This window comes from Pseudoliparis swirei, chromosome 20 (assembly GCF_029220125.1).
Source record: "Pseudoliparis swirei isolate HS2019 ecotype Mariana Trench chromosome 20, NWPU_hadal_v1, whole genome shotgun sequence".
Lineage (NCBI taxonomy): Eukaryota > Metazoa > Chordata > Actinopteri > Perciformes > Liparidae > Pseudoliparis > Pseudoliparis swirei.
Genome location: NC_079407.1, coordinates 21,306,522 through 21,320,844, shown reverse-complemented (window position 1 = coordinate 21,320,844; position 14,323 = coordinate 21,306,522). Strand labels below are relative to the sequence as shown.

The 14,323-nt window shown below is 41.4% G+C and overlaps 2 protein-coding genes across 3 annotated transcripts in view; both read right to left on the bottom strand.

Moving 5' to 3' along the window:
* gdpd4a (glycerophosphodiester phosphodiesterase domain containing 4a) overlaps positions 1-3,917 on the bottom strand; it is a 28,795-nt gene extending 24,878 nt beyond the window's left edge. The window contains exon 1 of the mRNA XM_056442042.1: positions 3,816-3,917. The gene's annotated coding sequence lies outside the window, so the exon portion shown is untranslated. The remainder of the gene's footprint in view (positions 1-3,815) is intronic.
* An 8,980-nt stretch (positions 3,918-12,897) lies between these two features.
* Positions 12,898-14,323, bottom strand: part of pak1 (p21 protein (Cdc42/Rac)-activated kinase 1) — a 42,228-nt gene continuing 40,802 nt past the window's right edge. For both annotated transcript variants that reach the window (XM_056441654.1, XM_056441655.1), the window contains 2 exons: positions 14,012-14,149; positions 12,898-13,311 (listed from right to left, as the gene is read on the bottom strand). In XM_056441654.1, coding sequence (XP_056297629.1) covers positions 13,225-13,311; positions 14,012-14,149 — 225 coding nt within the window. In that variant the 3' untranslated portion in view covers positions 12,898-13,224. The remainder of the gene's footprint in view (positions 13,312-14,011; positions 14,150-14,323) is intronic.

The following is a 14,323-nucleotide window of genomic DNA, read 5'->3' as shown; positions in this document are numbered from 1 at the left end:
CTTCAAAAACAGGGTTGTGCCCAATGTGATACCAAGTCAACGCGGAGTTATTTGAAATCAGTTTTGTTTAGTGTAAGTTACTAAGTTACTGAACAAACCGGCTACCTTACGGTTTAAGGACAACCACTCTACCCAGGAGCTACAGCCGTACCTTTTACGTAAAAAATATACTTAGACCCAGTCCAGTCATGATTCCTTAATAATAAACTGCTTGTCCTCTTCTGGCGTCTTCTGTTTCTGTCTCAACACAAAGCAGACAGCAGACATCACGTTTTGAGGAGAACGTGATGTCAGAGCCGAAAAATGATAAGCCAACCAAACATATTGATTTGTTCATTAAACCGCTCCTGACATGTTGTCATCATCACGCCCACTAAAACAGCATCGGTGAAAAGGAAATAACCCATATCCGAGGGCCATTTAATTTCTGTTTGTACTGCTGGACTGGGATTTCTGTCAGCCTGTGGGAATATTCAGTCACAGAAATAAAGCAGATTTAATTCATATGAACAGAAGATTAAAACAAGACTTTGAAAGCACCTTTCAAAAAAATCATCTGCATTTAATTTGCGCAACATGAATATTTGTTTACTTTTGTTTTTTTACAAATGTTCTTGTGGGGAAAACACTGATTTTAAAAAAAAAAATAATAATAAAAAAACACGTCAGACACTTGGTCGGTCGATTTGATTCCCCCGACAGGTGGGAAGTTTGCGCTGCCTTTGGGCGGGACAATCGATTCAAGCTGCTGAGGCGCAGACTTTGGAGACTAATCTCTCATTTCACCGTATGTTTGGTAATCGTTTTGGTGATTGCAATATTCCCCAAAGCAACAAACACCTAAACTGTTCTTTAAGAACACGTCTTTCTGGATTTTAGGATGATAAAAAGCATCGAGACAGCCTCAACTCTCATAGAGGTTTGTCATTGGTGGCCACGAGCAACGGTACTGTCATTGTGCGGAGGCTAAAGCCACCGCTGCACCTGCTGCTGAGCGGCAACATCTAGTCGAGTATGGAGAAGCTATCTTGATAACTGATTAATCATTCAAGTAATTTTCCATGCAAAAATCAACCAAAGAAAACATAATTTTCAGCCTATTAAATATGTATTTTACATCCTATTAAACTGAAAAAACAAGACATTCAAAGGCATCACCTTGGTCTCGAGAAATGTAGGTTGGACGTTTTTCAATATTTTATTGACTCGGAATATTATTTTTTTTCAATGGAAGAAAATTGAAACTTGAGTTTTAAAAACAGTTTTGGATCTGACCAGGAAACACATTCATACTTTACAAAAGAGAACAAATTCCGGCAATCTAACAAACATCCAGCGAAATCCACTGATGATACCGATCATCAGCTGAGGGAGCCCACATCGCCAGTCCTATCATCTGCCTTTGATTGTTTCACTGTGCACTCATTTTTCATTCAGTGGTGAGCACAAAAGGAAATTATTTCTCTCGAAAAAAACTAAATGATGAGTCTGACTTGAAGCACATTATTAGTCGTCTTATGTTTAAATGCTCCATCTGTCATTTCGGAGCATATGTGACAGAAACTGATCATTTAACATCATAAAAACCTCCATTTCTGCTTCTGTTTTTTTATTGTTGGGTTCTCTACTGCTTGCATGCCGCACTGGAGCCTTAAATGATGGAGCAGCACTGACGTCATCCAGAAACACACAGGGAGGCTCCGCAGAAGGCGAACACTAGCTCTTCGGAGGCAGTGGAGAGCTTTAGTGTCGGTTCAGAGGCTGCAGAGCTGGAGAGGAGCTGTTGCGTCATGACGCTCTCCTCCCGTCTGTGTGAGCGTTAACAAGACATCTGCTCCCGAGTGGTAGCACACAGTCCAAATGCAAACTATTTTTTAAGGAAACCTTTGTGCACGCACACACACACACACACACATACACACTGCAATTGTGCTCATCAGACAGCAGAATGCAAATTACGTAACTTACAGATGAAAATGTGAACGGTGACATAAAACCAGTCACAACACTCAGAAACCCCAAAGAGCCCCGGGACTTAAGAGAACCACGAGCCAGACTGGGTAGCGAAAACAAAACTAATCTTTCCAGAAATATTTCTGGCACCTGAATCCTGCGGCGGTGGAAGAAGTATACTCGGATCAGATTTGATCGGGTAAAAGTAGCAGAAACTCTAAAGGGTACAAGTTAAAGTGCTGAATTCTATATGTGTACAGTATCAGCAGAGAGGTAAACTTAAAGGACCAAAAGTGAAAAACAATCACAATGCAGAACGGCCCATTTCAGTATGACTGGTTTATAATCATTAATAGATTAATGTTGCAGCTGGTAAATGTGGGGCTAACTTTAATTACTTTGCCTGGGGAGCTTAAGCTATTAAAATATAGCACCCTTCATTATGTAGTATTAATAATTTGAATATGTAAAGTAATTACCTTAATGTATCAAATAACTGTCGTGGAGTATAAAGTACAATATTTCCCTCTGAGTTTCAGTGAAGTAGAAATTAAACACAAGAGTATCAATTGAGTTAAGTACTTGGAAAATGTACAATAGTTACTTTCTGGAATCATGTGATTTTTTCCCCCCTGCAACCTCAGTCCTGAAACAGGACCGTCAACAAAGTGCTTGAAAACGACTGAAATCGTCATGAAATACGAAATATTGACAATGAGTCTAAACTTCTACATAATAGTAATTATACTTCCCAGTAGTTTGAGGTAGTCGTCCGCAACTTAAATCAAGAGATAAAAAAACATTAACAATAGTACTGAAGAGGTTGGGTGACCAGAGGCAACCTTTCTATTTTGGGAAATATTCACCTGCATGCCAAATTACTTTTTTCCCAAAAGTTGATTGATCTTTTCTCCCCCCCCCCCCCCCCCATTCAAATAAGACCTGCCCTACTCTGCCTCAAATTGGGTTTTCACTTGCCATCTTGGATTACGTTGTGATGTAGAGACGCTTAAAACACAGCTCTGGTAGAGACCTGTCTGTCACAAAAAGGCCCGCCCTAAAGCTTAACCTGCTTTATGGTCTATATGACTCTAAATGGACACATATGTATTAAATGAACACCATGCTATATTTTAAAAAAAAGACTTGAAACTAGATACTGAGACCAAAAACTCCTGTTTATAATGTAAATCAAGTGAGAAGTAGATTAATTTTCTCAGACTCATAGAATGCAAACTAAGGAGTTTCTCCCTGTTGGTCAGTAGACAGAATGTAAAATTAAAACTGTTAGCACTGTTATCACTATTAGCACTGTTAAAACTGTTAGCACTGTTAGCTGCGAGCAACCGGCTCAGCCGTCACCATGTTGAAATCCGTTAAGAAGCAATAGAAATGCTCCCTGTCACATGTAGTGGACCGTAAAGTAACTTGCTGATGGTGGAGGGTCTGTAGGTTAAAAATAATGGTCATAGATGTGGAGGTGTTCATTCATGTACTCCGCTCTCATAATTATAAAGTCCTGATTAAAAGGAGGAAAACGTTCCTTAAATATTGCTCTGCAGGTTGCCGACATAGATAGAATAAAAAGGACCCGCTTGGTATTTAAATGTTAAACTTAATGTTGATATGGCACAATGATTCACAAGTAAAACGACACTTCAAAGGAAAAAGACCTGATGTTGACTATATGTGAGAGAAACGACCAGAAGTAATGCGCCAGAGGGAAGTGGCTCCATCGCACTGAGACGTTGCTGCTGGTAACGACGCGTTTCACTTTCAACCGGCTGTCCCACCGGCCGCCGCTCCACGGCGAGCCCCGTAAAGGTCGTTCAACCACACGCCGAGGAGATGCATGCGCTTACCTGAAGGCTGCTTGTGTGCTGCGCGGCTGGCTCGTTTACTCCGCGGGTGTCTCTCTCTCCTCTTTCTCTTCTCTCTCACTCCGTCTCTCTGTCGTTCGGAGGCGCGAGCCGTGTTGTGCTGCTGCAGTGGATTGCCTCGTGCAGCAGGGTAGCCTCTCTCGAGCTCCCGTGTGTTGTTGCCGCCCGCGTGAGTGAGCGAGGACACGGGGATGTACAGTACCAGCGCGCGCTCCGGCTGAAGAGGAGGGGAAGGGGGGAGCTGCAGTCACGAGGCATCCGCGAGGGGCTTCAACTCACCTGTTGTTTACGTCAGCGAGGCGCGCTCCCTCGTCTCTCCCGCTCTGCATTATTGAAGGTTAAGCGAATCATAACAGGATATCGTATTGAGTACTTTTACTTTTAGTATTTTAAAGTACATTTTTAAGCCTAATGATTATTATGTCAATGTATTTTGTTGTTCAAAACCGGGACGATACATAACTTTGAAGGACTACATGGAAACAAATAATCAGAAAACATGGTTTCCAACAACCTCTTGAACGCCTCTTTTTAGCTCAAATATTGATGTAGTATTTTTTTAAGACATGCTGTTTTTGCCTTGTCCATAAATGACAGTATAACTGTTTCTTTCTATTCTCTGTTATCTCTCACATTATGTTATCTGTCATACACAGTCAAACACACATGACACTATACTGGGACGTTAGGCCTTGGAATCTAACTTAAATCACGTTAAAAAGACGTTGAGTGACCCCCAGGGTTCTACTCTGTATATATAAATATAGGTTATGGGTATTATTGCATTCTTAAATAATGTCAATTACCTTTTCCTGTAACGTTAGCCTTTATTCATTTTCCATGGGCGTTAACACAGTTATTTACTTTTAAAGGAACATTTTCACTGTTATTATTTCATATTGCAACACTGACATTGTGTGGTAAAACATAAAGGAGTGATGATACAGTACAGTCATTTAATTCTTATATATATCCTTATATACTGTAGCTAGTGTCGTTCCATCGCCTGCTGTATAGAACATTTCACTACAACTGTGAGAGATTTAACTTGGACACTAGAGCTCAAAGACTTGGGACTATTTCTAAATCTAAATAAACTCTTCAAAAACTCTGCATATTCTTATATAGAATATTATGCATTGATGTCGATGAAACTAGCCAACGGGATATAAAAGAGATGTGAACAACTCGCTCTCTCGAATTATTCTGGAGGAATACAAATATTCAAAGAGGGAAAGACAGCAAGTTGTTAAATATTCCTCAAGAGATGACAAATATCAAACTCTTTTTGTTTGAGGTCGCCGATCTGCAACGCACACACACACACAATCACACATGCACACACAGACACACATTATCTGAGTCACTGGGGCCTCGTCTTTCTGATACTCTTATGCTGCGTTCACGCCAATGGTGCAGCGTTACGCAGAGCGTTGCCATGGCAACTCGGTGCACCTTTAATCACGATACATTGAATTTGATCAATATGGAATGGGTCGCCCCAGTAACGGAACCATACGGCAACCCCCCACCCCCCCCACACACACACACACAACTTTATTGCACTGCATGAGTGATGACAGACATCTGTTGTTGACTGAGCCAGCAATAAAAGATGACACACACAAACACACACACACAGCAGACAGACAGATACACATTGTTATCAGATGTAATTTTCTTCTTTATAGGAGACTTTAAACTAAGGACAGGAACTAACTGCAGTGTCACTTTTGTCATTCCATTAATAATTAAATAATGAATGAATCACGATAGATATTTCAGTCTGGATCTCCTTATGGCAACACACTTTAGAGTATAAGGCTATTGCTTTTTGTAGTGTGAATAAAATGTATTTTTCTTAACAACACCATTTCCCTGAGAACACATTAAGATGCTGTGCCGACTGAAACCTCCCCACTTTTCATAATTATGATTTTCTGCGTCGACCAGGCTGTGTGAAGGGAAAACATACTGACGATGCTCATGCTCATACCACCGTAGTTCAAAACATGTGAACGATCCCTTGAAGTGAGTTTGACCTAGGAGTGGAGTCCTGGAAACAAATCATGGTCCATTATGCAACTTACACAAGTGAAAACTACCTGACACCTTCAGCACACACACGCTGAGAATAAACTTAAAGACAGAAGTTGAACTTTTAAAATGAACAACAGCTGCATATTTATAGATTCTAGAGGTTTCAATGTTACATTGTATACAGTATGTCTTTTAACTTCGAGGGAATTCTGGCCTCAAATGGTCCTTATTTTTCAACCCTGGAACCCTGGAACGTTGTTATGCAATCTCCCTGTGGTTGTGTCTTAACCCGTTGAAACTTGAGTGTCAAATGTCGATATGGCCATTATCAAAAGGAAATATGACCAAAAATATGAGGAGAAGACACAAAAATGAATTGAATTTCCTGCTATCCCCTTACCCTGGTCTTTGTAACGATCAAATAAATGACTGTACAGTGGTACACATTGGAAATGCTTCCCCAAGCAGAGATCGCACATAGTAAGAATTAATATGTGTGTGTGTGTGTGTGTCCGGAGTCCTCTGCAGTGCTCTTCCTCTGCAGTGGAGGTTGTTATGTAACAGCGATAAGAGGGAGGGGGCAGGGGGCTCTACTGCAACACTAAAGGACATCAATCAACACACACACACACACACACACACAGAGAGAGAGTTGACACAAAGATGTGTGGCTCTGAGCAGATTCTTCAGCGATATACTATTGTGGCCACGTCTGAATATGTTGTCTCTTAGTTGTAAACCTGTGATGTTTTAGACAATATTGTAACAACAGTTTTGGGAAGAATAGTCACATTTTACGTCTAACTACGGCGCATATTTTAATAGAATTTCCCAGAGTAAGAAAATGCTAATAAATGTGTGTTTCCCTTCACTACGATGAGGAGTGGGGCACCTCGAGGCAGTCGGCGGCACTAATATTTCGAGTGCCATTAAAAATATGTGAACAAGTTTACCCTCCATGACAATGTCAAAAATATCGGGAAACACACACCTGCTGTACAGGTGTTTCTGTCGGTCTGTGGACAGATGTGGTCACAATGGTAGCGCCAGAGCTGTGTGAGATGCAATCTGGAAACTTCACAGATATGTAGTTTGAGATCAAGATGAGGGCAGGGTTTAAAGACGACTGTGGTCTGAGCAAGGGAACTGGAAATAGGGGAGCAGGAAGTGAGGAAGGGGCCATGGGGCCATGACACCAGGGGGCCATGGGGCCACGACGCCATGGGGCCACGACGCCATGGGGCAGGTGTGATCCCATCTAAAGGCTCCTCTCTAGTTTGTTCTCACCAGCGATGCGTCACACTCCGTCTCTCCTCCTCCTTTCTGCCTCCTCAGCAGAAACCGGCCTCATCACTTTCCACACTGCACCGGCAGAGGGAGAGACATTGGTGTGAATGTGTGTGTGTGTGTGTGTGTGTGTGTGTGGGAGGGGGTGGGTGGGTGGGAGAGAGAGAGAGAGAGAGAATGTTTAATGCACAAACGAGCAGGAAGGCTGAAGACTGACTCGACGAAGGAAGCGGAGAGACGTGGCGACGGAGAATCAGAGCAACAATCCTGCGTCAACGTTTCAGTCCCTGCAGGACAATTAGAGGTTGTTAACGAAAGCTCAGTCTCCATGGTAACAGGAGGATGTTGCCGTGGAGACTAAACTGTATTTTTTAATCAAAACAAAGATGGTAGCCAGAAATGACGTACAGTACCTCCACTCTAGATTTATACATGTATTGATTATGTGATTAATATCGGTCCTATCGTATATAAAGACAATATTTTGTACTTTTACACGAAACGAAGCATTAATATTATCTGCTGTGAGACGTAATGTTTTTGATAAGAGTCAAACGTTGGTGTCTCTTTAAAGTAAACATCCAAATGATCAAATCCTCAGCTCATTTCTTCTTTGGAATATAAACAATGTTGCTCCTTAATTTTTTGATTGAAACTACCACAAATAAATAGTATCGACTTCTGAAGTTAAAGACTTTAAATCTAAGGAGCTATTTTAGTTTGCTATAGCTATATAGGTTTGTTTGTGTTCCCCTTGTCATTGTTCCGTAATGCATTGTTGTGGGTGATACAGCTCCTGTAGAATAAGTGCAATCTGACCTCCCTTTTGAAAGTCAGCAAGAAACATATAAAGTGCAATTAAAGATGTGAGTTGAGCAAATAGTTTGTTTGATTTAAGAAGAATGACGGAAGATAAAACTGCGTGATAATGCAAAACAAATTAACCTAATTTAATCTTTTAAAATGTGTATATTAAATGAACATGAGCATATGATATGCTTCAGAGGTCAGGGGGCGCGTGATAGCTGCATATAGTTTTAATTGAACCTGTGTATTTGCATTTACCGGAAGGAAAACATCCCTGATTACAAGTGAAAGCACCCGGATGGAATCAAGGGAGATACAAATAAAGAATAAGCCAGAAGATGAGAGGGTGAAAGAATGTAGAGAAGTGGATAAGGAGAGGAAGAGGGACAGACTCCTCTCCTGGGCCGGTGGAGCCTCAAAACTCACTCCATATTAGCTTGCAGATGAAAGGGGGGGAGGGGAAAGCTGTATTCAGCACTTTTAATTACAAGGAGCACGAAAAAGAAGAAGGAGGGATCTAATTTCACGGGTGGAGGGAGAGAAGGAGAAAGGGAAGGAGGGAGGTATAGGCTGCAGGCGGCTGTCGCAGCACACACTCCTTTCTGCCCCAGATCAGTCGTCTATGTAAGTGACCTCCAGAAGGGCTTCAGGAGTAGAATCAGAGAATCCTTATTCAACAGTGGTCACTCAGTCCACTGTGCTAACAACGCTTGTGTCTCCATGACGACTCATTGAGGACGAGTGGCCGCTCCTCACTGGACTTATCTGAGCACTGTGGGGGATATCTGCTGCAATCAATAGGATCGAATATGGCCGTCTGAGCTTTTTGAAAGTGAAAGTTTCAGCATGGAGAGGTAAATAAAATGTCAATGACATAAAAGTAAGACTGCAGTCTTTATATGTGATTGACAGTTACAGCCAGTAACAGCTGTGTGTGTTCAGTCCAGATTTAGATCAACTTGGTTTAGGAAACACTGCTTTGGGGTCCTTTCTTGTCAACATAAATGTAGTTTATTTTTATTTCACATCCGTATATGCGCCACATTGACGCACATCTTTTGGATTCTGCGCTTTTTTCTTAATACTTCATAGCTTTTGTACATTTCCCATGCAAAACTGGACGTTTCTTGACTTTCGAAGGACTTTTTGTATCTTCTCTTTTTGATGTTTATTGTTATACACCAAAACACCAGGGCAAAATCCTCACATGTATGCCTTCTATGCCATAAATCTAATTATGAACCAGTCTCACTGTGATACTGGGAGCACAGATCGAACCCCACCCTACTGGAGGCCCAGGATGCATTGCTGTGCAGGGAAGGAGGGAAACCGGAACCAGGACTGAGCTGGTGCAGAATGTCAGACCCTGAAATACCGCGTTCTTTTTTTGGGCCCCTTGGGGGCAGCGTAAATACAACACTGACATATTACCAACCATCTTTTTAGATTAGATACAAATATTATGTGCTTGTATTTGAGTATTTTCCTCTCACGCTACTTCATACTTCCATTCCACCACATTTATTTGAAAGCTTTAGTTAATAATTACTTTACAAGTTCCACAAAACACATGAAAACAAGTACAGGTGAGTCGATTGACATAAAATTAACAAGCAACTATTTTGATAATAGTCATGGAAAAACATTTCATGGCACCAGACTTTCTTTTCCTTTTATGAATTACCATAGATAAGCAGTCATGTTGAGGTTCTGACAGTTGGTTGGATTAAACAAAAATGTGGACTCTGGGCAATTGATGATGCTATTTCTTACTATTTTACAAAAAAAATATTTAGCAAACCAAACATTTACTTACACATCCAGCAAATATGGAGTAACATTATCATCCTTTAGAAGGGGAGTTTGTGGTAAATATCTATTTAGCTAAAATAAAATAAATACAAATATAAAATAAACAAAGATACACCAGATTTTCAGTTTTTGTAGTTTTATTTTTTCAAAGTTTCAAATCATCAAAAATGACTGTTAAACACTTAAAGTATGGGTTAGTGAAGACTTCATTTGACCATCTCATCCTGGTCTGAACCAAGTCCCCATTTCAGAACTTGGACTGTCAAGTCTGGACCCCCTTGAACTCTGTCTTGCTTGTTGGTGGTCAAGTCATACAGGCACACTATTATTCTAGTCATTCGTAGTATATTTAAAAGGTCAATGGTCATCAGATCTTTGGAAACAGTAGAATCTCTGGTCAAAAAATGATGTCCACAAATGATGATCATTGTCAGGAGACGATGGGCACCATTCTTACATAAGAGCAACCTCCTCGTTTCTCTCCTTCAGGGACACATTTTCCAGCTAAAGGTGAAGGAAACATCAGAAAGGAGTTGATGCACCAACAAATGAGGAAATTCAAAATCTGGTCATCCATCTTGTGTTATGTGATTCTTCTAGAACGTTTTAAGGAACTACTTCTTTGTCCAAAGTAACATCAACTGCATCTGCAGACGAGATGATGAACCACAGATGCAGTTGGGTCCCATTCATCACATCAGCTCACATCTTGGTGGAAAGACAATGCTTTCATTGGCCCAGAATGAGCCAATCAGAATACCCTGAAATGGTAAAAGTACCATTCATCCTGTAGATTTTTTTTCCAGGAGCGTTCATGTTTTTTTCTCATTGATCGTCGTCTGAGAAGTCTCCAGTTGTTGGGAGTAACTTTCTCCTGTATATATTGACAGTATTACTTTAAACCGGGTTGCGGGTTCAGACCAGGACACACAAACACAGTGGCAACAGTGAGAGGCAGTTTAACAACCGTGTTTAAAACAGCTGCTCAGTGTCTTGCTCAAAGGCACTGAGGCAGCCATCGCTCACGGCGGCGGCTTGCAGAGTTCAGATCAGAAATCTGTGATTCGGTTGATATTTTATTAATCGTTTAACAGACTAATCAATAATCAAAATAATCTGTAGTTGCAGCAACAATATTCTCCGTTGCCTCAAAATGTTACTGAAGTAGTCTTGCACCTTTGAAACAGTTTGAGGCCAAGGGGTACATTAAATAAAAGCTAAATGATAAAAACAGCAAACAGTAGAAATCAAACGAACAGTTTTGAATAGATGTTTTGGAAATGTTTTATTTACATTGCAGCATTTTTAAAATCCGATGCTTAAATGCAGATGACCGTTGCTGTTGATGGAAGCTTTGGCTCTTTCCAGATTTGAACCTTGGACTTTCTTTTTTTTTTGCTGGCAGGAAATACTGTTCTTCCCTGCTGAAAAACTTCTTTCAGCAAGAAAAAAGAAATCCAACACAAATATTCAAATATTGGTATCCAAATCAAAAATGACATCAAGTATTTTATTTAAAACAGTGGTTTGTAAACAAAGGTTGAAACAGATTGTTGTCGTCTTTTATTTTGTCATTTTTTCCCACAGCGCTTTTCTTTCCCCCTCTTTTATTTCACGTAAAATATACACCTTATGTTCCGAAGGTTCCCGGGGATCCACGCGGTCCACCGGGCGGGAAATGACGACGTACCATCGTAGCATTTATTTGTCTCATCTTCTGAAAAAGAGGATAAAGATACGAACTTCCGTATCGTACACAAGCGCCCTTTGTGCGACTTCACTTCACGCTTCAGCATTGACGCCATTATTTTTCTTCTGTGTTGAACGTACCGTAGTAAAAAAAAGGGATGTTGTCATGCACATTCTCCCCCCCCCCCCACCCACTCACAGTTAGTGACGTCCCAGAGCCGCAGATGGAGCGAGTTTGGCAGAGTGGATTATGAGTAAATCAGCACATGTCATCATTGCGTTTCCTTTTCAAGATTTGGGATTTGATGCGACTAGAAATGTGAAGATTTTTCTAATTAAATCCAACTTTTTGCTTCAAAAATACAAGAACGCCTTCGCTGTCAATCACAGTAAGCTCGCCCTAAAGCATACTCTGCTTTATGGTCTTTTGGCTCTAAATGGACCATAAAAAGATTCTTGTGTCGACTTCTTCATTCAAAGAGCACCACTGACAAACTTTATGTCAGTCCTATGTAAACATTATTTTGAGATAAAGCTAAGTCTACATCCGTCATTTCAAGACAATCACGTGACAAAAAAGCTTCTATTTCTTGGAGAAGACTGTTAATTTGTTACTAACAACATGCAATTGTAACAAGTATGGCTCTGATTAGAAAACATTTCACTCAGAACAGTGAAATAAGAATAAAAAAAGGAGGTTTGGCTTCATGGGTTTTCTTTTATTATTTGTTTTATTGTCTGGCTCGATTCCGACGGTGTCATAGGAGTGTAATGCTACATTTAATATTCCATCAGCAACTGTGAATTATTTACAAAACCTAATAAAAGTACGAGGCACTAAAGAAAATGTTGCTTCCTACTGGGAAGAAATCAGGCAGTCAAAATTCATTTTTGAAGAGGGAAACCTCGAAAGCGTCCAAACTCGGTCCATCAGCGGCTCAGGGCATACCATGCCTGCACTTATTATAATTCATCATATTATTATCTAACTCACAGCTCACACGGCAGACACCACAAAGTACCCAACCTCACCTGCTCCGTGTCAAAAACTATAGAAGGTAAAGTTACCGTGAACTTGACAAAACACACACAGCCAAAAAAAAGTGATACATTGAAAATCAACAAATGCACTTTTGACTGAAACACATAGATGCGTGACAGGAAGCTAGCACACATACAGACACACACACATACACACGCACACAAACACACACATACACAGTCTGCAGCAGAGGGTGCTGATTGGCTGTCGTGGTCCTTTTTTCAGACACAGTAAGAAAAACATATATATTTTTTAAAAACTCCCATGAGTCTCTGGGCTCCTCTCTCTCACTCTCTCCTATGGGGTTTATCGCACTGCCTGAGGGGGCGATGATGTCAGCGATGACATCACTTGATTACAGATTCTGTCATTCAGATAGAGCCCCCCTCTCATCTTCCTGATCAAGTCCAGCGAACAAAAAGTTACACGAAGAAACTGCCCATCTTCCTCCCTGTGAGGGTTATTAGGGTCGGTCAAGCTTGGGGTCAAAGGTTACGAGGTGAAGGAGAAGTCGGTGCCGGTTGCAAAAGAGAAAAGAAAAAAAAGAAGAAGGGAGAGAAGGACTGAAGGCTTGCTCCGTCGCTGCTCTCCCTGTCTACCAAGAAAAACAGAGGAGGAAAAGAAAGAGATAGGAAGGAAGGATGGCGGACAGAGAGAGAGAGAGAGAGAGAGAGAGAGAGGGAGGGAGGGACAGACAGAGGAGTGCAAGTCTCGCTAGCGGTTGTTCTTGGCTGCCTCCTTAGCAGCCACGATGAGAGGAGTCAGACTGGATAGGGGCTTCGCCATCTTCAGAAACTGGTGCTGTGAGGAGGAGGAGGAGGAGGAGGAGGAGGAGGAGACAGAGGAGGAATGGGGAGGAGGGGAGAGGGAACAAGGGAGGGAGGTTGAGAAAAAAGAGAGATATTTCAGTTCACTGCCTAAAGTTAATTTCTTCATTCCTAAAAAATATGATGTAATCAAAGAAGAAGAACAAATGGCTGTGTCGAGTGGTTTAATCATGAACACATATGGTTTGCTTTTCTCGTTTACTTTTCACTGCATGTGTGTGTGTGTGTGTGTGTGTGTGCGTGTCAATTGTCACACTGACAATGAGCACTTAGTCTCTCCCAAGTTGTGTCACTGTACGATGACTCAGACCTGAGAGGTGAAGCTGAGACTTTCAACGGTTTCAGAAGGAAGTCTGTTATAGAAGTATTCCAATGTGAAGGCTCCTTTGTACGAGCGAGTCCTTGTTCCCTGAAGTAATCGTGAAGTGTGTTGAGCATTAAATACGAGGTCAAATGATTTCTCAAAGCTTGTATTCACGGCTCGCATATCGGCCGATACCGATCCGACACCAGCTACATGAAACCAAGCCTTGTAGTTCATTACAAATCAGAAGGCAATAATAATAATAATATTAATAATAATAGATATCTAGCTCTCACACACACACACACACACACACATACACCTACACACACACACACACACACACACACACACACACACACTGCTGTACCTGCAGCAGCTCTTTTGCAGACCCTCTCTTCTCCACGTCCATCTCCAGACATCGGTTCAGGAAGTCCCTGAATGTTGTCGACAGCTTCTCCGGGTTCTGCAGTTCCGGCGTCCCGTTGGTTGCTATGAGATACAGCGCCTGCGACACACACACACATACACAGACAGACACACAGACACACACAGACACACACATATAAGCAACAAGGTAGTCTGCGTCCCATGAAGCAGACTCAAACTCACAACAAGCAGGTGTGTAGAAACTCCCTTCACTTCGGCACCACCCAGTGGTGGTTGTCAGAATGACAGCGAA